Source organism: Microchirus variegatus (assembly GCF_963457635.1).
Source record: "Microchirus variegatus genome assembly, chromosome: 10".
Taxonomy (NCBI): Eukaryota; Metazoa; Chordata; class Actinopteri; order Pleuronectiformes; family Soleidae; genus Microchirus; species Microchirus variegatus.
In genome coordinates, this window is record NC_139811.1 from 17,118,593 (window position 1) to 17,141,653 (window position 23,061).

General features: G+C 38.9%; 3 protein-coding genes across 3 annotated transcripts; 1 reads left to right on the forward strand and 2 right to left on the reverse strand.

The window, feature by feature from the left end:
• Positions 1-231: 231 nt before the first annotated feature.
• On the reverse strand, positions 232-864 carry LOC310932511 (RING finger protein 222; the record flags this gene model as incomplete). Its single annotated transcript, XM_083895836.1, has 1 exon — positions 232-864. One exon carries the CDS (start codon positions 862-864, stop codon positions 232-234), a length of 633 nt encoding a protein of 210 aa, XP_083751962.1.
• Positions 865-2,141: 1,277 nt separating this feature from the next.
• ndel1b (nudE neurodevelopment protein 1-like 1b) lies at positions 2,142-11,497 on the forward strand. The gene is made up of 9 exons (XM_083896865.1): positions 2,142-2,269; positions 5,027-5,123; positions 7,232-7,385; positions 8,087-8,235; positions 8,490-8,626; positions 8,719-8,886; positions 8,970-9,061; positions 9,261-9,406; positions 9,993-11,497. The coding sequence occupies exons 2-9, from the start codon at positions 5,038-5,040 to the stop codon at positions 10,081-10,083; spliced, it is 1,023 nt and encodes a 340-aa protein (XP_083752991.1). The 5' UTR covers positions 2,142-2,269; positions 5,027-5,037; the 3' UTR covers positions 10,084-11,497.
• Positions 11,498-11,805: 308 nt separating this feature from the next.
• LOC310932512 (medium-chain acyl-CoA ligase ACSF2, mitochondrial-like) lies at positions 11,806-17,919 on the reverse strand (the record flags this gene model as incomplete). The annotated part of the gene is made up of 16 exons (XM_083895837.1): positions 11,806-11,856; positions 11,949-12,017; positions 12,110-12,220; positions 12,357-12,498; positions 12,593-12,744; positions 12,825-12,932; positions 13,012-13,088; positions 13,165-13,256; positions 13,353-13,504; positions 13,588-13,683; positions 14,140-14,302; positions 14,383-14,501; positions 14,595-14,648; positions 15,258-15,386; positions 15,612-15,813; positions 17,912-17,919. The coding sequence occupies 16 exons, from the start codon at positions 17,917-17,919 to the stop codon at positions 11,806-11,808; spliced, it is 1,725 nt and encodes a 574-aa protein (XP_083751963.1).
• Positions 17,920-23,061: the final 5,142 nt, after the last annotated feature.

The following is a 23,061-nucleotide window of genomic DNA, read 5'->3' on the forward strand; positions in this document are numbered from 1 at the left end:
TGCTTGGTAATGCACGTAAAGGAGGTGGGTATGTCTGTAAACTCCCTGACTTTTCCTTCAACTCAGGAAGGGAAATTACATTTTCAATTGATTGCACATCGAAATGATCGACTTTGCCACACACTTCATTGCATATGTGATGAAAAAAAAAAACAATTCAAAGTCTCTAATATCAGTTCAATGTACATGTTATATTGGCACTTCATAATCCAGATTGCATGTTTTCTTCAATTATGCCAATAAAATCCAGGGTAGAGTAGCAGCCACCAGTGCGAGAAGAGTAAAGGCAGAGAGCAATACGAGCAGACACCGTGCAGTTGTGCAGATTCTGAGCCTTCGCCTGCGCTGAGGTTGAACTACAGTCATCACAACACTGAGCGCGTCATCCTCGACCATGGGTCTCCCTTCAGCGCTTATGATAAAGATCTGAGATGCATTATTGCCGGGGCTTACCAGCCTCTGTCTGCGCACACGATCGGAGATGTCCCCGAAGAAACGAGTGATCCAGTTCAGTCCCGACGGCAAAGTGTCACCGGAGGTGCGCCGTGCGCTCTGGACCTGCTCCAGAGACAGAGGGAGAGGAACCTCGAGGGTCTGCGCCTCATGTGGATCCTTGTCCACCGCCACGGAAACCAGCGATTGCGTTTGTTTCTTGATGAATGTCAGGTGACGGCACACAGGACACGCGATCGTGTCTCTGATGTTCCCGCCGGTGTTGATGCTGACCAGGGTTTTGACCAGACAGTCGTGGCAGAAAACATGTCCACAGCTCAGCGTCCTCTCACTGCCCGACAGGCTCTCATAACACACTGGACACTCTTGTGCGTCCTCCTTACTGTCCTCGTTGTACAATGAAGGAAACATAACGACAGCAGCTACTGAGCTGAAGGTTATTATTCAGCCAGACTATGCAGTAAATCTAACGTGGTGTCCTCTCCTGGTTTCGTTCTGCTCAGCGCATGACTTTACTCACTTTTTTTGGCTGTGGGTGGAGGCGAGAGAGAATCCTTGTAAAACAGGGCCTGCCACCTGTGGCTGCGGCGACGCCACTGATTGTGTCCACTGAGCAACATTATTGGCACTAAGTGGCCAAGCTGGTTCATACTTCATCTTGTTCACAAAAGTCTTAACTTAATGAAGAATCTTTTTTTTTTTTAAATAAAAATCACATGTGCAATTAAGAGCAAAGTTTATTTGTCCCATTTGATCAAAAAGAAATTGAACATAAATTATAGTTTTAAGACTTTTTTTGGTGCTATTTTCAAAATGTAATTACTGAGAATAATTTATTAACTGGAGAAATATGTTGTAACACATGAATTAGTTGGGGACAATTGTCTATTGTAGGTAACAATAATGCATGATTATATTTGTTTTTATTTACAAAAGCCGATATGTATATATATATACATATATATATATATATATATATATATATATATATATATATATATATCCAGTCCCCAACTAATTCATCTATTACAACATATTTCTCCAGTTAATGAGTTATTCTCAGTAATTACATTTTGAAAATAGCACCAAAAATAGCACTAATCTTGAAACTATAATTTATGTTCATATTATTCAATAATTAATAGACAACTTTTGGAGGTACACTTGTCAACCACGTGCCAACCGTGTGGTTCTTTATTACCTGACATCTTTCGCCATCTTGTGGTCACTGTGATGAATTGCTACAAAAAAAGGTGCGGCATATTTTTTTTTTTATTTTCTCTTTTTTCTTTTCAAATGAGCAACAAATAAATTAAAAAATATGTCTCACCATAATTGTGTTAGTAACTTAACTTTAGTTTCTTTCTTTCTATCTATCTATCTATCTATCTATCTATCTATCTATCTATCTATCTATCTATCTATCTATCTATCTATCTATCTATCTATCTATCTATCTATCTATCTATCTATCTGTCTATCTGTCTATCTGTCTGTCTGTCTGTCTGTCTCTACATCGGCCTCTATGAACGCTGCCCTGCCCATTTCTGACGTAAACGTAAAATCACTTCTGCTTCCATGAATGCCCTACCCATTTCTGACGTAACGTAAAGTACGTCACCGCGTACGTTTCCCTCAGTTGGGATTTTACGTTGCTTCCGGGAGTCGCGTTGGCAGTTTCCTAAACACAGCTCGTCACTCCGGGTGGGTCAGAGCAGCGGCAGACTGTGTGTTGGACTGGATGTGTATTCCCGGCTGTTTGAGGACGTCAACCCGCTGAGACTGAAGACAGTTGGACACATTTGGACATGAGCAGGTAGTTGATTTCATTCAACGGTTCGCTTCTATTCACGGTGGACATGTTGGTGAGTGTCGTGCTGTTGTAGGAGCTCCTCAGCCGCAGCTCCTGTGTCTGCGTTTTATGGCGACGCTCGGTTTCAGCTGTGCTCTTTTAGCTTTATAATTTCACACGGTTAATGTTTATCTTTTATTGTTCGACGCCATCGAGAGAACGTGTTGGTGTTTAGCTTAGCCTCTCTACTGCCTGACAAACCACACAATACAGAGAAAGCTCGACACCGACTCACTGACAACAGCTATTCAATTAGCCTGAACGACAACCTGCCAGTCTGGTCCTGAATATTACGGTAATTTTAAGGGAATTTCCAATGTATAATGTTTTGTAAACATTCATACTAAAGCTGAAGATGACCAACCACTATATATTATATAGCAGCTGTTACCTTTATCTCAGTGTTGCTTTCATGAATTAAATCGAAATGTACAGCCTTTTTGTAGTAAAACTGCACATTCTCTTGCTTATATAACCTAAATATGTGCCCAGTTCTGGGGAATATTGACACCACACACTGTAAAACAGTATAAGACAAAATTAAATCTGTTTTCCCTCATCCCTCCATCATCCAAGGTCTTAACATATGGGTGGGACATGTATACAATATTATTTGGCAACATAAGTTATTTGTTTTAACGTTAGTAGAGCTTAGTAAAATTGTAATTATGTGTGACAGTGCAATATGATTCTTTATTGGTACAACATATCATTTTGCTTTTTAACTGTCATTCATGAAAAAGTTGATCAAAATCATAAAGAGTTGATATTAACTGGAGTCTGTCAGCAAACACCTTTTATCTCTATTTATTTAGTGTTTTTGTGTATATTAAGATGTTAATATACATTTTATTGTAAGATAAAAATTTATCTTACAATTCGATTTTTTTTCCGATTCATTGTCCCAAACATAAGTAAAGGTAGTTGCCCATATTTTTTTTTAAACAGATCCAAACACAGTTAAGGAAGAGTACGGACAAAAAACCCTGCTCGTTTACGATTATAATGCCTAGATAAAAAGTTATGTTATTGCAATAACATCATGATTGTTATTTTTTTTTCTGCATAATCATGATAGAAAATGTACAACTCATCCCATGCCTACTTCTAAATATACAGATGTGACTACACCAGCGTCAGCACTAATTCTCAGTATCTCCAGCAAAAAAAAGAGGAAGTAGAAACAAGAATCTGGTGAAAGGAAACTGTCTCTTCATGACTACCTTGTCTGTAAAGTCCCTCTGTTTCCACAGTGTAAGTGGACTGTCGCCCATTCCTTGTCCACTGTGTCCCCGCCTGTCCTGACATTGTTACCACTGACGAATAGATCCCGGGGCCGAGCTGTCACTGCACCAAAGGATGTTGTAATCAGAGAGAGGACAAAAACAAAAAAAAAGTCTCAGCACTTGAACTGTTATGTGATATGGCAATAATAGCGCACACATTTCATCTCGTATAAGTGTTGTATTAAGTTACCGGTACAGTGGCAGTCATTGGTGAATGTGTGAAATAGCTTTGGTCGGGGGTGGATTAGCCCATTTGATTTAAGAATCCTGTCAGTGAGCTAATATACAGTCATGCCTTGTTTATGAGTGGGTTTCTTTTTGTTTTATCTGAATCACTTTCCTGTTGCTCAGAAAGAAAATCCCAAGAGAGTCTCATGGATGATTAGAGAGTAACAGACCACATTCGTCATCATAATAATAGATTTCTACTGGATTAGCTCGAATTTGTGGGTGTTTCTTATAATTGGAAGACATGTTTTGGGTGTTTTTTTGGAGGGATTAACACACAAAGCAACATGTTATGTCAACTTTGGAACATTTCGTCATCTCCAAACTTGGTACATTGGTTTCCAGGTTCCTTTGAGATTTCCTGAGTAGTGTACACACACGTGAGGAGTCTGCAATGAGTAAGTTGTTGATGACGCCATGTCAGAGGAATGTGTAACTATAGAGCAGACAGCCCTTCCTCTAAGTCTCCATCGCTGAGGATAGAGATGTTTCTCTTTTGGCAGGAAAAAGTATTTTGCCTAGGCCCAATTTAGTCTAGTATAATGTCAAAATTAAAAAGCTTTTTAAATATCTTGTCTGCAGGATAGTCCCGGTGAGATCAGGTTGGATTATAAATATTTCTAGAGGCACAGCAGTGGCATTCCTGTGGGCTACAGTGAGCGTTCCCCTTTGACACAGAACATACAGAGGGGCTCTTCCCAGAATATGTTTAATCATTTTCTGAAACTAAATCACAGACTGAGGCAGAGTTGACCAGTTAGTGTTAACAGGAGGTGGATAAACCTTTTTTTATGCTCCAGAGCAAGATGCCCACAACAGAGGCCTTTGATCTGTTGGCAATTAGTCTCACGTTATTTCACATTTAATTAACATTGCTCGCCGCTAATGAATATGGCATGTGGTCATCATGGGTTTAACTGTTGGGGGTTACAAAAATAATAATTCAGTCAGGCTTTGTTCAATAATTAAAGGTTGTCAGTTTCTGTATATATAAAGAGATTTGTTCCGTTCTCCACTGAGGATCAAGGGAAATTTCCTATCTTGGTTTTTCATACCCGAGATTAGAAGGGAATGCACTGTATCTGACTGTACATGCTGAAAGGATGCAAACATAGTGAAAGTGCTGTACCATGTTTGACTCACCGGCTCGTTTCTGTAGCTGATGGAACATTGTAATAGCTAATCAATATTTGAATTTAATCCTCAGGTTGCCCTGACATGGACACAGAGATGATTCCCAAATTTTTGACAAAGGACGAGGAAGTTGATTACTGGAAGTCGCAAGCCCTCAAATACAAGAAAAGGTAAGCAACATTGTGTATTTGTCATATGTAATGTGAGTTAATGTGTAAATCACTTGGGTTCTTTGCTAGGAGAGCTGATGTGAATCATTCAGGATGCTCTGTCTGTGCTTATGAATACATGCATTCAGACCATATGGTTTGTAATATTGCTGTCTGCCAAGCTTATTTTTTCAAATTGGGTCATGTAATAATGTGCCAGTTCGTCAGATGGCAGAAATCCCACATAGAGAAGGAAACATTAACCTCAGATAATGAGATAAGATAATATTACATAATAGGCTGATAAGAATTTGCTGAATATGTATTTTGGTCTTTTCCATAATCTTAATAAAAGTTTCATCCCAGAACAGCGTGTGTATGTTTGCCATATAAGGCGAATAAACCAAGCTTTTTAACATGTGCCCACAAGCAGCTGTGGCTTACTGTAGGAGGAAATGACTCCATCTTTGATTTCAAGAACAGAGCGACCACGGCACATGTGGGTATAAGCTGCAACGGTGCTTACTAATGTCGTGTCAGATCTTTGTTGAACTTGGTGCATGTGCATTTTCTCTTTGTTCTCTGTTGGTGGAGGAACCGGATGGAGGGGGGGTTTAAACGCTGGTGGTTTTCTGGCAAACGCCCGTTGAGCTACAACATCAGTTCATAGAAGAAATAACATCAAGTGTACAGTTCGACACGACTCGTCACTGATGTTTTGTGCGTGTTTTTTCTCAGGATTAAGGCAATCGCATCACCAATGTGTTGTGTTTATTAGAAATGGGGTTGAATGATTTGAGGTAAAATATCTCATTTGGGATGGTGGGATTTGATTTTTGATATGATTTTTTTAAGTAAATGCTGAGGGAAAGCTTCAGTTTGAAATTTAGAGTTTCCAAATGATACCATCAGAATATGAACCACTATACTCAGCCCCATCCTGCCAACGTCATTAGCCGTTATCCATTAACGGTTGTACTTGAATTGACTTCTATAGACGGCATTGTAAGCCAATGAGTTAATGCAAGGATGACAAGTTAAGATATTAGTCGTTTCCACCATGTCTTTAATAAACTTTAATTTAATTGGCATTAAGCAATCGAAAACAAACAGATTATCTTTGTAATTTACTTTGTTTCAAATTCTAATGAAAATTATTGAATTGCTCAGCCTTATTGAGAAGTTATTTCCCTAGTTTTATTTTGAAATTGACCAGGCTACAATGACATAACGTGGTGTATCGTCATCAGTAAAAGACATTCAGTAATTTAATGCTTGTCTTTGTCAAGCATTGTCGGTCATTTTAAACCGTGAAGAGCTCGAGGGAGAACAAGTGTGTGTGTGGTCAAACTGGGAGGTAATGGGAGCCCAGCGTGCTGATGAAGCAGCCTCTGTCACACTGGTATGACTGGAACGAGTCTCGCACAACAACTGATTCATGGATGCCATTGCTGTGTAGAGCCACTGAGAGGCCATTATTCTGGCACAAGTCAGCTGATCTCAGAACAGTGTGAACCACATTGTCACTGACAACAGGCAAAAAGACATTAGAGATTGTATCATCACTGCCCTCTGGGTCTTTCTCTTTCCCGCTCTGCAGTAGAATATTTAGTATGACCCAAACAAGGTCATAAATTATCCTGGGTGTTTTGCTCTGACCAGCATTTACATACTTCCTGTTTCTTTGCATAATGTCCTCATCCTGTTTTTTTGCCCTCTCACTCACTGTCCTTTAACCTCTTCTACAACTGAGGACACATGACAGCAGGCCTGTTTTTCTGCTCTTCTTCCAAAACCACCTACTGTCACAGTTCAGCTGTCTCCTAAGAGCTGTATATTTAGAATGCCTAACTCGACAATGCTGAGCCGTGCACTATTTCCTGTTTGGCAGAGACAGAAGCAGAATTGAAGGTTAAATGTCTTCAAAACATGTTACCCCCGATTCATGCAGGTTTATTTCTGGCCAGTGGAGATAAAACTGCTGTGACATGCCTGACCTGGACTGATCGTACAGGACAAAAGCCAAACGCTTGTCTTGAGCTCATTCAGGCAGTCATCTCTGCACTGTTGAACGGTGAACAATGAACAAGGTGGCCGGTAATTGACAGTGATTGTTTTGTACCATCCAGTTGCCTCAATGCACAGGAGGAGCTGCAGGAGTTCCAGGAGGGAAGCCGTGAACTGGAGGCCGAGTTGGAAGCACAGCTTAGCCAGGCAGAACACCGCCTTCGAGATCTACAGATTGAAAATGAAAGACTGAGGAATGAGATGGCCAATATCAAGGTAATCATGTCTGGTGACTTGCCAACAGTTGTTTTGAAACAGTTGGTTTTATGGTCTGTGTGTCAGGACGGCCATAACGTTATTTAAGAGCTCTGCTGGATCCCAAGGATAAGTTCCAATGTCTAATTTGTTAAGTAAGTGTTACTAAGGATTAGTGTTACATAATCTTCCAGCACTTCTTAATTTGATATCCGGTTGAGGACGAAGGAAGTAGAAAATGACAAGGGCCGAGGCATTGTTAGCCAGAAACTTTCACTGGACTCCTTTTGAGAAAATGACCATACGGTGTGTGTGTGTGTATATATATATACTGAGGCCACTGTGTGTTCAGCAGAAAATTGTTGTGATTTTTCACATGGTCCAACATGTGAGCGGGCTCCCAGCAGCTAATGCTAAAAATGAACTGTGAAAATGAGCCCAAGAGACAAATCATGCATTCCGCCACAGCGCCTTTATCAAGGGAACAGGGAGGCGTCTTTACTTGCTCTGTCATGACCCCATGAGTCATTAGGTTTTCCTACTGTTGATGATGACTTTTGTGCTTTTTTAAATGCGAAATTGTGCTTTCACACCTCATCAGAAGTGATTAAAACGGGTGTTTTCTGGAACAGAAAGTCACTTTGCTGTCCTTGTTTAGCGACACACAAACGCACTCACTCCAAAACTCTTTATATCTTCTTTGCCGTTTCCATCTCTAATAGGAAAAGCTGGAGCAGCAATACGCCCAGAGTTATAAGCAGATTTCGATGCTAGAGGACGACCTGGGTCAGACCCGCAGCATCAAGGAGCAGCTCAACAAATACGTCCGTGAGCTCGAGCAGGCCAACGACGACCTGGAGAGAGCCAAAAGGTCAGCGTGATGCTCCACATTTAGATTGATGTAGCCTACTTACATCTGTTATTCTGCCATTTTTAATTAGACAAACTTATTTAATTCATAGCATGTTTTTGTACTGTAATTATTTGTTTATTTCTTAGTAGTTTCTTAGAACTGAAAATGTTGATATAGCCACTATATAACCAGTTTCTGCAAATAAGACATTATTCCATGTATTTAAGTTTAGTGAACCTGAGCTGCTTTAACAGTTAATTGTCTATGTGCAGGGCTACAATAGTGTCCCTCGAGGACTTTGAGGGACGTTTAAACCAGGCCATTGAGAGAAATGCCTTCCTGGAGAGTGAGCTGGATGAGAAGGAGTCCCTTCTTGTATCCGTGCAGCGACTGAAAGATGAAGCACGAGGTAGAGATGAAGCACTGAAGCCATTCTGTAGTTAGCACGTCATCTTTATAGCAGAGTTGTACTTCATATGAGTTTGACTCTGTCTCCTGCAGACCTGAGACAGGAGCTTGCAGTCCGGGAGCGGACCACAGACAGGATGTCAGCACCCAGCTCACCCACATTGGACATTGACAAGATAGATTCTGCAGTACAGGCCTCTCTGTCCCTCCCAGCAACACCTATAGGAAAGAGCATAGAGCACCCCTTCATCAGCCCAAAAGGTGAGCATTATTCTCTTTTATTTTTACTTTGTAATTAGAAAAATGAACTACAATGCTTACTAATATCAACTTGTATGATTTAGCTTTGACCAATGGCTGTGGCAGCTCCTCCCTAACTCCCTCTGCTCGAATCTCGGCTCTGAACATAGTCGGTGATCTCCTGAGAAAAGTCGGCGTAAGTGTTCTTTTTTCTTTTTAAATGAAAATCTTAAAAAAATGTTTTATCTATAACTGTTTTAGGACTAGTGAAGTTAACCAAAAAGGTGCTTTAAATAGGTCAAGATCGAGGAACAGTGTTTCATCTGCTACAGAACAAACAGAAAGATGTTTATACTGAGGCTAAATATAGATTCTCTTTCCGACTTTGTCACCAGGCCTTGGAGTCCAAACTCGCCGCATGTAGGAACTTTGCCAAAGACCAGGCAGCGAGGAAAAATTTCTCCACTGACAACAGCACGGTCATCAACGGCAACGCCACCAAATTCTCTCACTCTCTACATACCTCGTACTTTGACAAAACGTGAGTCCTTCACAATTTGTAACAAACACGGCGTGAATGTGCAGAAAATAATTTGTGTGCAGTGTATGTGAAGAAGTATCAGGTGCTGATACATTATCAACACTGACCTTGCTGAACCACTGTTTCCATGAGCTGCCTGGGAGCCTGATACTCAATCTCACTGATAACATGACTGCCAGCAGGGGCAGATGGAAAACCCGATTTTTGCCACATTAATAAAGGCTTCTAGGCGACATGTTTGCAATATCTTTAGAATATGTCTGCTGTGGAAAGTGCACCAAACTCCATAGAGAAAATCCACAATTTGACCTGACTGCACGTTGAAGTTGTAAATCCACTGCTGCCTCCATCAGTAACTTCAAATATCATGTGGCTTTTTTGTTAGAAATCCTTCATTTTATTTAACCTAACTGACACAAAACTTACTATAAGAGGCAGCAGCTGCTCGTGTCCCCATCTGGTACAACTTCAGTGTTGATGTGTATTTTATACCTCATACCCGACACTTGGATTTTGCCTTTTAAAATTTGTTTGTGTTTGTGTTTGTGTTTTGCTAATGCTATACATTTGTCCTTGTTTACTGTAGGACTGTTAATGGACTCGACCCAAGCTCTTTGACTTCCATGGCAGCGTCCAGAGCTGTGTCTCCACCAGGCATGCTGCCTTTGAGTGTGTGAGATATCCCAGACTCTACTGAAACGCCTTTCCGCCCGACACAACTTGGGAACAGAGAGGACACTTGAAAGACCATCACATTGTGTGTTTGTGTGTGTGTATGTGTATGTGTGTGAGTGCAATTGAAAGGAAGATGTGTGCATGTGTGTGTGTTTGCTTGTATGGGGATTGTGCATTTTTGAACTTGACGTATGGAAGCGAGGCTTTGACTATACAATTAACCTGCCTCCAGTTTGCAGCTCTAAATGCATCTGTGAGTAGGTGCATACGTTCCTACCCACTTGCATGTGCCTAAAGCTGCGCTGTTCTGCGCTCATATGAATGTGTTGCTCTCAACTCTGAAGTGGTTATGATTTAAACTTTCCACTGTTTTCTCTGAAAACTATTATCCCTGACAAAAAGTCCTTCACAGACTACAGCTTCATCTTAACCTTATGTTGTCCCTATATTTTCACTTAAATTGCACAGTTAAACTAATATTAATTTAGAATGTATTGTATTTAAAAAAAGGGAAGTGTTTATAGAAATTAATTTATCTCACAGGATGCTTTAAAATGCAAGATTTCCTATTTCCTGCATGTGTGCGTATTTAAAATGGGGTTTCGAGGGGCGTCGTTAAACCCCATGTTAATGACTGAAGTGAATGTTGATCGTTCAAAGCCATGTATTATAGTGCGGTCTTTCCTCGTGTTACTGGCTACTTGAGATAAATCCATATGGAAGTGGTCTCCCTGCTGGTTCTGCGTCTCTGAGCTAAACAAACCGTTTCTCGCAGGAGTCGCTGCAGTCAAGCTTTTCCTCTGTTGCGCATCAGCCGAGGGAACCGTTTTGCCTTTTGTTTAAATGTTTGTACTGACATTGTTTTGTTTGTGTCGAGTTTTGTGACAGGCTCGCTGACCTCGTCCTGATTTAAAGGCACAGTGGAATTTAAATACGAGTAAAAAAAACTGACACAGGGGTTCTTTTTGAGGCTGCTAACTTTGGTTCATGTGAGTTCATGGTAAAGTTAAGCCTTTGTGTCATGCAGCAGGTTTTCTACTTACCTGCTAATTTGAGGTATTGATTTTTTTTTTCTTTCTTTTTTTTTTTACCAGATACTGGTTAATAAACCAGATTTTTTTTTTGTCTGAATCTGTTTTGCCCACACATTTCTCCTTGTCATAGATCAATTTTTTTCGGGAAATTATACTTGAAGCCTTTAGTCTTCATAGCAATTTAATAATACCAGATGTCACTTGAAGGCACTATGAGTCTGTTACTAAAGTGTGTTCCACCATCCGTGTATATAGGCTGTAAAGGATGGTGATATTGCCCAACACCACATTGTACATACTTATATTTGGCATAAGGTCCTATTTATTTCAGATTGTGTATGGCATGTGTTCATATGAGTTTTACTGTCACACAGCGGTTTAAGACTACGATATCAAAATGTTTGTCCAAATTGTTTAAGTAAATAAAGACTGAGATGATAAAAAAATACTGTGTATTGTTTAGGTAAGGATGATGTGGTTTGACAAAAAACTTGATTGTAGCAAAAGGTTTTCTGGAGCCTTTAACCCCATTTTGGGGCCTTCATCGGCTGTCTGCTCTCTTCAAGTATTTATTGTTGGACAAATAAAAAGCAAATCACTTTTAGAGTCCCTAGTTTAGCTACACATGCATCACTGTCCCCCTGGCAGATGTCCTGCGTTTTCCAGCAGGTGCACAAGATGTCCTTCATGTTAAAGGCCTAGTTTCTTCTCCATATCGTCCTTTAATACATTCTTCTTGATCTATAAAGACAAAAAGCAGCAGTCATTTTATTATTCATTGTGATTAATCATCACTTTCTTGTATTCTGTGTCACTATTAGACCAGAAGTTACCTTTCCAGAAACAGTGACTGGGTAGCTGTCGACGTACGTCACGTAATGTGGGATTTTGAAATGAGAAATCTAGATGAAACAAACAAGGCGAACAAAAAAAAAAACATCACGTACAGCCGTGTTCTTAGCTTCAGTGTGTTTAATTCATCACCTCCTCTCACCTGTCCTTTACAGAACGCTCTAATCTCCTCTGCACTGCAGCTCTCACCCTCCTTCAGCCTGATGCAGGCACACACCTGCTCACCCAGCCTCTCGTCTTTCACCCCAACCACCTTGGAAAAACAGACACACGGGAGGCTATTGTGACAACAATGAAATGTATCTAGAAAAAAACAGATTAGATCTCACATGGAAACAGACAAACTATAATAACAAACACTACAAGAGGATGGTGGTTTTGACTCGCACCTGAACTTCCTGTACTTTGGGATGTTTATAAAGAAACTGCTCTATCTCAGCAGGATAGATGTTCTCCCCTCCACGGATGATCATGTCTTTCATGCGTCCTTCAATTCTGCAGTAACCCAGACTGTTCAGGCTGGCTGTGTCACTTTGTCAAAGCACAGGGGGGAAAAACATACATGTGATAATTATAATAATTGATTGGTGAGTGAAAGAAAGTCACCAGAGATCATTAATCTTACCCAGTCCTGTACCAGCGATCTTGTGAAATCGCCTCTCTGGTTTTTTCTGGATCGTCCCAGTACCCGTGCATGACAAAAGCGCCTCTGGTCATCAGCTCTCCTGATTCTCCCAGAGGAACAACCATCCCAGTAGTGGGGTCCACCACTTTTGCCTGTACACACCGTCACACTGTGAGTCACAGTGCCGTCATGAAGATGCGTCGACAAGGGTTTTTGTAAAAAGGAGACGTACCTCAGTGTGGCCCATGATGCATCCAACAGTGTTTGTCTTCAGTTCCTCGTTGTCTTGTGGAAACCCCAGAAATGAAATGGGGCTAGTTTCTGTGCTTCCATAACCTAACTGTAAAACATCACATGTTTTTTTTTATACTGGTGAAGTGATTTCAAAAACGTATAGGGCATGCAAATCAAATACTTACGGCCATCTCTCTAATGTTCATGTCTGTTATCAGTTTCCTAACAATCTCAGGTGGACACGGAGACCCTGCCATGACCCCTGAAGCACCAAAAACGAGGCCATTATATAATGATGAGACATTAAACTGAATTCAAGAAAACAACATTTTTCTTACCAGATTCAACTGATGACAGGTCATACTTGTATAAATCTGGTTGGCCAAGCAAGTCGATGAACATTGTGGGAGTGCCGTAGATGAAATTGCACCTAAAGGATGAATGAAAAAGTGGGAGACGGTGAACTATTTTACTGCACAGCATGCATTTGAAAATCCATTTGGGTGACGAGTTGTATATGATGTACTTTTCACTCTGAATAGCCTCCAAATTAGCATTAATGTTGTAGCCAGTACTAGGAAAGACAAGCGTAGCACCGTGCACTGACATACACATCCCTCCAAGCACAGAGCCAAAGCAGTGGTACATCGGCACAGGCACGCACACTTGCACCCGGGGCTGATGAAGAATATGAAAAACAAGATCACTCACATTTTTTTACTATTTACATGTTTTAAAGCAAGAGGAGAACATGGACTTACTTTTGATGCATATCCCAGTCTGAGGCCGATATAGTAGGCATTATTGACAATATTGTGATGGGAAAGAACGGTTCCCTTTGGGCTTCCTGTAGTTCCCTAAAAGACAAAACACGGTCATGTCAATTATGACTCTTAACATCGCATTTGAAACTCTCATGGTGTTCTTAAGATTACGCATTAACAAAGTGAGGTCAGACCGTTAACTTTCGAACAACAATGACTGATCAGGTCACGTGGATGTTTGTGTCAGAAGTAAGTACTGAAATGTCAAATATCCCACTTGTAAATACTTCTTTAAGTCCAACTGATTTGTACCAAATTTTAAAAACGTCATTCAAGACATTTCTTAGATGTTAACCACAGCCAAATTGTAATCATTTAATCTGTGAGTCCAACTAAATGTTTGTACCACATTTTTTAGGATTTCCTGGAGGCACGCAGAGGTTTTTTTCACTTTCAAATTTACAAAAAATAAAAGTGTTTTGTGAAGTCTTCCTTAAACTGTGTTTTCAGGTGAAGGGACGGACCAGGACGTGCAATAATGAAAGTTACCGATGTGAACTGAATATTGATGGGGTCATCGAAGGACAGCTTCTTCTGTAGATCCATCAGCTCTTTGTGGTGTCGACTCTCTCCTGCTTGCATCACATCCTCCACGTGCAGCGTCCCTGGCTGTCTGCTGTCCGTCACGATCACCATGCGCAAGTCTGGCAGCCTGACAGAGCCGAGAAACAAATGTTATAACAGAGGAAGTGAGTGTGTAAAGCAAGGAAGGTGATCACAGGTCTGTGTTACCTGGAGCTTTGGATCATACCAGCTGATGCCTGATCAATCTCTGGGCAGATCTCCCTCAGCATCTCACAGAACATCTGGCTTTTAAAGTGAGTGGGACAGACCACTGCCTTACACTGGACCTGGACACAACAATTATGTACATTTATTATTCTGACATGCTAGTGTGTAATGTATGTTATGTAAGCAGGTTTCACTCCTGGACTGTTTCATACCTTTTTTAACGTAAACTCCACTTCCTTCGCCTGATAGGCTGGGTTCAACGCAACCTGCAAGAACAACAATATGAAACGTTATTGTTCCACACGTGAATGAATTACTGAGAAAGTAGTAGTACAAACTGCCGGCCCCACTATAAATAGTTATCATGAAAACATGGCCCGTGACCTCCTCTTCCTTGAAACACAGCAAGTGTGGCTGAGGCACAGCTGCCAGCATAATAGACAAAATATAATACTAAATTTCGTTTGTTAGCTATATTATTATTATTTTATCATTAATAATAAGAAATTGTTGCATTATTACATGTATTAAATTCAACATTAGATTATATAAGCTTGTTTAGTGTTTTAATTACAGTTGTCCACGTTATTTACTTAATTGTATATTTATTTTTTATCGGAAATGTGTTTTTATTGTGAAGTATGCATCATTCGTTATCAAAACACTATTACTTTGAAATTCTGCAGAAAATCCTCTTGAATGACGGAATATTATGTTATAATGGTAAAATCGTACTGCCCAACGTCCCCCACAAAAATGCAGTGATGAAAACTTGCGTATGTTGTGAAAGCAGCATTATAAGGGTGTGGAAACCTTTCTGACAGTAAACCTACACGTCCTGAACCTTTAAAGGTAAACATTTCTTCCAGACTAACCAGTATAATCCCAGCCTTGGCTGAAGCAAACTGGAAAAGGATCCACTCGTAAATGTTGGGTGCCCAGACTCCCAGTCGGTCGCCTCGCTCCATGCCCAGAGCAATGAGACCTGCAGCTGCCTGGTCTACCTGCAACAATATACGAATACAAATAAGACATTTATTTATCGCTTTTACGTGCCAGAATTTATTCTAGTTAATGTGCAATGGTTTTTTTTCTCATTCCTTCTAAAAACTTCTAAATGAGAAGCAAATAATTTATCAGTAGTTTGAGTTGTTGGAGCTCACTAACTAACTAATTAATTAATCTAACTGTTTTTTTATGTATTTATTTATTTTAAATCTGAGGCATACATCTTGCTGAAACTGTGCAAAGGTTTTCCGGATGCCGTCCTGAAGGAAGACCACGGCTTCACGATCCGGCCAGCGCTGCACTGTGCTGTCCAGGCTCTGAGCCACGGTCTGGGGGAGCAGAGGGACGGTGGAGGTGCCGTGGACGTAGCTGCAGGTCAGAGAGGGTTTCTGAGGACGACTGTCCACGTGGAGCGACCGGGACCTGTGAGCAAGAATAAACAATTGTCAAAGGTCAGGAGTCAAATAAAACACAGATTATTTAAGCATTGGTAATGTGGGGGACACGCACTGGTGGGGGTGTAGGGGTGTGGGGCTCCTCCCCCAGAACATTTAAGTGAATTGAAAAGAAGTCCATATCCATACCAATGGTAAGTTTTATTTTACAACCCCCAAACCCAACATAAATATTGGAAAAACAATTGTGGTTATAGCACAAAGTAAAAACATGTACAAAAAAAGCCCAATGCATGAATAAAACAAAAGTTAAATGCTGGCACAACAATATAAAATATGCATTTACTAACTATAAGAGATGGGGTTTTTTTTCTGCATTAGTCAGTGCAGTCTGAAGCCAGTGTGTGTGTCCCTTGGATCGGGATATTTATGCCTTATTTTCCAAACACAGCAGCTTGAATTGATGACCTTCACCCAGGTGACCATGCTGCTTTACGCTGATCTGAGGCGCAGTGGCGGCTCCTGAGTGGTATTTTTACGACAATTGTGGGGGGGGGGGGGTCGCTTGTGAGTCGAAAGTCTAGAATGTTGCCTGTATTACTTTAAAGTGACACTTAAAAACTGAAATTGCACGTCAAATAACATTTCCCCAAACATATTTTTTGTTATTTTCTGTAGTTGTTATTAGGCCTCTGCATGTCGATGTAATAATTGATTAATTTGATTCTATATCACACATCTCCAGCTTTTATTTGAGGTACTTCCAGTTATCTGCACTGTGATATAACATGCGAAACATGTTATTATCAGCTCAGGCCAACTTACAAACGGATATCTGTGCAGTACACAGGGTGTAGCTGACCTTTGACATCGTTAAGTTGAAGTTAACGTTTCTAACATGACTTAGGGCTAATAGTTATGGAAGCAAATGTGGGTCATTTTGCAAATGAGAATGCATTAACATGTAGCCTCTCTGTATTGCCAACTCATTTGAATTATGAGAAACACTTTTTGCAGCGAGCATGAAAACAAAAATATAATTTCTCCGTTTGCTTTGTCTTTTAATGAAGTCACAGAATAAGCAGTCTTGAAGTTGAAAATAAAAATGCATTTTGAAATATTGATTATTAATTTTATTTATGAGTCAAAAAATGCAGCTGCATTTTGAAAATGAAAAAGCATTTCTATTAATGCATTTTAATTCGCAATATGACCCACATTTGCTTCCATAAATATAGACAAAACATATATGTAATAGAAGTAACGCTGCTTAATAGTTGAAATGGTAAATATACAATTATGTCGACAATCGATTAGCTCTTATTTCCTCGGTCAAAACCGAACATTGGATCAGTCTGTGCAGACTTTTTAAACCACGTACAGTTAATAAACATGATCATAAAGTTGATTTAGATGTGTTTAAAATTCCCTGAACTCCCCAAATTACCCATAGTTCGTTGCATAATGTTTGCAGTTCATGTTATCTTATAAGCCACATTTCAGGGTTATATAGAGTCTATGTAACACAAAGAATAATATAATAGATAGAAGTTTAGCAAAATCATATATTATTCAGAAAGAAGCCTTGCGATACATGAGAGATATTACTATCTGGGGTGCACAGTTAGAAGCCATGGATGCCAAGAAATATTGTGCCGCTTTTTTTATCGATCTTTCAAAGGCTTTTGACACAGTCGATCACAGTATTTTATGTCAGCGACTGTCCACCGTTGGAATTTCAGACCATGCAGTGTGAGCAGTGTGTGCAGTCCGATGGTCTTTGCTCCGGGTTCCTAAACACTGTGTGCCGCAAAGTTCTGTCTTAGGACAACACTCTCTGTACTATCTATATCAATGAGGTGGGCCAAAATATGAATGCATCTGTACATCTTTATGCTGATGACACCGTTGTCTATTGTTGTGCATCTTCTGTTGCCTAGGTGTTCACAGATCTGCAGTCTGCATTTGACACCCTTCGGTCACAATTGTCTCAACTCAGGCTAGTTCTAAATGCAGGTAAAACTAAGTTTATGTTATTTTCAAATAAGAAGAAGGTGACTGCTGTTCTACCCTGTATTACATCTGCTCAGTGTACCCCCATTGAGTCTGTGGTCACTAACAAATACCTCGGCATCACAGCGGATGATAGCCTTTCTGTTAAATGTCATGTTGACCAGTTACTAAAGAAATTGAAGTTAAAGCTGTTTTTTTTTTGTTTTTTTTTCAGAAATAGATCCTGTTTCTCTTTTAAAGCTAGAAAGCGTATTGTTGCGGCCACTTTCTTGCCTCTCCTGAATTATGGTGATGTTGTGTATATGAATGCCTCTGCTAACTCCCTGCAACTGCTGGATGCCGTGTATCACAGGGTCTTGACAGGCAGGTAACTACTTGGGGCCCCGAGCAGATAGGGGGCCCCCCGACACTCGGAGCCTGAGGGCTGTTTTTACTGAATTGTGCAGTGAGCAGCCGCCTCCCCGTCCCCCTTAAACAACAATGGGCGATTTGCAATGACATCTCAGTAGGAAACCTCGCTAAAGGGGGCCCACCTCACTTTAACAATGTGTGAAGTTATCGTTCTGCAAGTTGGAAAATGAAGAGGATTATTTACAGTGTAATGCATATCTTTTTTACTCAGTTTAAATATGTTTATTTCAGTTATTTACAGTATTTTATTGTTCTATTATATTTTTTTATAATGTGGGTTCTTTACAGTGTAATGTATATGTTTTACTAAGTTTATATAGTTTTATAAAAGCTATTTACAGTATTGTATTGTTCTTTACATTTATAATTTCACATACTTTTTAATAACAATGTTTTTCCATGTTATTTCATTCAATTCGAAAAAAAATAAAATATTTTGAACTCATACATTTTTCGTTGGTTGGAAGGGCCCCCTGGGAATTGTTGCTTAGGGCCCCTACAGACTCTAGAATCGCCTCTGTAAACCACTTTAATGTCTGTGTTCTGTGTCTCCTGTATGTTCAGTTATTTGTTGCTGCCTGCCTGGAACAGGTCTCTCTTGTAAATGAGATCCTGGGTCTAAATGAGATTTTACCTGTATAAATAAAGGTTAATAAACAAAATAAAAACAGTTGGTTTGACACAACTCAATGAACTGGTTTAAGTGCATAATAGCGTTTTTTTTATTATTATTATTTTGAATATCCAATGAATGTTTAATATCAAACCCACTTAATACCGGTCCCAGGTAGACATTATTTACGCATACCACGCGTGCTGCAGCGAGTTGTTGTAGGAAGGTGACAAGGAAAACCTGCAGGTGATTTTCAGTGCACTAGAATAATAATAATAATAATTTGACATTGTAAATGTACACAATCGACTGGGAGACACGTTATTTCCTCGGTCAAAGTGTTTGTGCAGACTTTTAGAACCACTTGTACAGTCCGTAAAGTCCTCCATATCCCCATTTTTTTACGCACAGTTCGTTGCAGAACGTGTGCAGTTCATATTATTACATAATCCCCATTTCTGATCAACTCCACAATGAACAAACAGCCTTCGCTGTGTTCAAATCTACTAGTTTAAACGCATATTGATAGGAACTCTAACGATGTCACTCATCTGTCACACATTTGTCACACAAACTTACTGGGTCAGACTGGAGCTGCATGGTGTCAGTGACGCGCAACGTTTAAGTCCATCCACGAAACCGGGTCTGTTTGCCCATGATCTGAGCAGTGAAGCGGAAACCAGTCCTGCCATCGGTCACAGCGTCCAGATTATAGCAGCCGGGTCAACACGCAGTCCGACAGATATAGATTAACATCTGGTATAACTGGCTCGATGTTGTCACCTTGGAAACGCCCACTTTTTCCAGGTGTAAACTTTGAAGAAGACGTTGTTTTTGTTAGGCCAGTTTTTTTTTTTTTTTTTTTTTTTTAAATGTCTGAAATCAAATACTAATTCTTATAATCATTCGCATTCGATTTCCTTGACTTTGCTATGCGGTTTGTAGGTTTTTGACTGTAAAGATTAACTCATGACCTCTGTCCAGTCCACTTACAGCAGAAAGCTCCTCCCTCATGATAAGACTGTCAACCTTTGCACCTGGGAGAGAAAAGAAATGGTAGGATTTGTGATCTGTAAAAAGCACAGCAGGTAAGAAGGCAACAAGCGCACGGAAATGCTTGCAAAGCCCACATGAACATTTTAAAGTGCCAATGTGTAAGAATTTGCGACATTTATTTATGAAACTGCAGAATGCGTCAAATGGAGGACTCCTCCGCTCACCCTACCAAAGGTGCAGTAGGCTGGCTGGTTTGTTCATTTGACTGATGTAGAAATGTGGCTCAACAAGATGAGCAAGACCCTTGTCTAAAGTGCATATACAAGGCTGTAAAAGCAATGGTATGCTTGTACAAACATCCTTATGTGTTTTACATTTCTGCACAAAAAACACCCAACAACCTCTTAAATGTTGCACAGCAAATCTTAAAGAAGACACATAAAGGCTCATCGACTCATCAAACCATTGCTCTATAGGCCTGCGCTGTGGGGAAATTACACCCAAATAATTACAAATTTTGGACGAAATAGTGTAGTATGAAGTACTACATAGTATAGTATGACGTTTTTGTCAAGTTTTGGACCAAAAAGATGTTTTTCAAAAAAATTGTCAGATTTTGGACGACATAGTATAGTATGTCGTTTTTGTCAAATTTTGGACCAAATTTTTTTTTCAGAAAATGGTCACATTTTGGACGACATAGTATAGTATGACGTACCACATGGTATAGTATGACGTTTTTGTCAAGTTTTGGACCAAAAAAATATTTTTCAAAAAAATTGTCAGATTTGGACGACATAGTATAGTATGTCGTTTTTGTCAAATTTTGGCCAAAGTTTTTTTTCAAAAAATGGTCAGATTTTGGACGACATAGTGTAGTATGACGTACTACATAGTATAGTATGACGTACTACCTAGTATAGTATGACGTTTTTGTCAAGTTTTGGACCAAAAAAATGTTTTTTAAAAATTTGTCAGATTTTGGACGACAAAGTATAGTATGACGTTTTTGTGAAGTTTTGGACCAAAAAAATGTTTTTCAAAAAAAAATTCAGATTTTGGACGACATAGTATAGTATGACCTTTTTGTCAAAGTTTGGACCAAAAAATTTTTTTCAAAAAAATTGTCAGATTTTGGACGAAATAGTGTAGTATGAAATCAAGGTCGATGACATAGTATAGTATGACGTTTTGGTCACATTTTGGGCAAAAAAATGTTTTTACAAAAAAAGGATCAGATTTTGGACGAAATAGTGTAGTATGACATTGAGGTCGATGACATAGTATAGTATGACGTTTTGCTACGTTTTGGGCTAAAAAAAAAAACTATTTATTTTTTCCGATTTTGGATGACATAGTATAGTATGACCTTTTTGTCAAATTTTGGACCAAATTTTTTTTTCAAAAGAATTGTCAGATTTTGGACGAAATAGTGTAGTATGAAGTACTACATAGTATAGTATGACGTACCACATAGTATAGTATGACGTTTTTGTCAAGTTTTGGACCAAAAAAATGTTTTTTAAAAATTTGTCAGATTTTGGACGACATAGTATAGTATGTCGTTTTTGTCAAATTTTGGACCAAAGTTTTTTTTTCAAAAAATGGTCCGATTTTGAACGACATAGTATAGTATGACGTACTACCTAGTATAGTATGACGTTTTTGTCAAGTTTTGGACCAAAAAAATGTTTTTTAAAAATTTGTCAGATTTTGGACGACAAAGTATAGTATGACGTTTTTGTCAAGTTTTGGACCAAAAAAATGTTTTTCAAAATTTTTTTCAGATTTTGGACGACATAGTATAGTATGACCTTTTTGTCAAAGTTTGGACCAAAATTTTTTTTCAAAAAAATTGTCAGATTTTGGACGAAATAGTGTAGTATGAAGTACTACATAGTATAGTATGTCGTTTTTGTCAAGTTTTGGACCAAAAAGATGTTTTTCAAAAAAATTGTCAGATTTTGGACGACATAGTATAGTATGTCATTTTTGTCAAATTTTGGACCAAATTTTTTTTTCAGAAAATGGTCACATTTTGGACGACATAGTGTAGTATGATGTACCACATAGTATAGTATGTCGTTTTTGTCAAATTTTGGACCAAATTTTTTTTTCAGAAAATGGTCACATTTTGGACGACATAGTATAGTATGACGTACCACATGGTATAGTATGACGTTTTTGTCAAGTTTTGGACCAAAAAAATATTTTTCAAAAAAATTGTCAGATTTGGACGACATAGTATAGTATGTCGTTTTTGTCAAATTTTGGCCAAAGTTTTTTTTCAAAAAATGGTCAGATTTTGGACGACATAGTGTAGTATGACGTACTACATAGTATAGTATGACATACTACCTAGTATAGTATGACGTTTTTGTCAAGTTTTGGACCAAAAAAATGTTTTTTAAAAATTTGTCAGATTTTGGACGACAAAGTATAGTATGACGTTTTTGTCAAGTTTTGGACCAAAAAAATGTTTTTCAAAAATTTTTTCAGATTTTGGACGACATAGTATAGTATGACCTTTTTGTCAAAATTTGGACCAAAATTTTTTTTCAAGCAAATGGTCAGATTTTGGACGAAATAGTGTAGTATGAAATCAAGGTCGATGACATAGTATAGTATGACGTTTTGGTCACATTTTGGGCAAAAAAATGTTTTTACAAAAAAAGGATCAGATTTTGGACGAAATAGTGTAGTATGACATTGAGGTCGATGACATAGTATAGTATGACGTTTTGCTACGTTTTGGGCTAAAAAAAAAAACTATTTGTTTTTTTTCGATTTTGGATGACATAGTATAGTATGACCTTTTTGTCAAGTTTTGGACCAAAAAAATGTTTTTTAAACATTTGTCAGATTTTGGACGACATAGTAGTATGTCGTTTTTTTCAAATTTTGGACCAAAAGTTTTTTTTTCAAAAAATGGTCCAATTTTGGACGACATAGTATAGTATGACGTACTACCTAGTACAGCAGGACGTTTTTGTCAAGTTTTGGACCAAAAAAATGTTTTTAAAAAATGTTTCAGATTTTGGACGACATAGTATAGTATGTCGTTTTTGTCAAATTTTGGACCAAAGTTTTTTTTTCAAAAAATGGTCCGATTTTGGACGACATAGTATAGTATGACGTACTACCTAGTATAGCATGACGTTTTTGTCAAGTTTTGGACCAAAAAAATGTTTTTTAAAAATGTGTCAGATTTTGGACGACAAAGTATAGTATGACGTTTTTGTC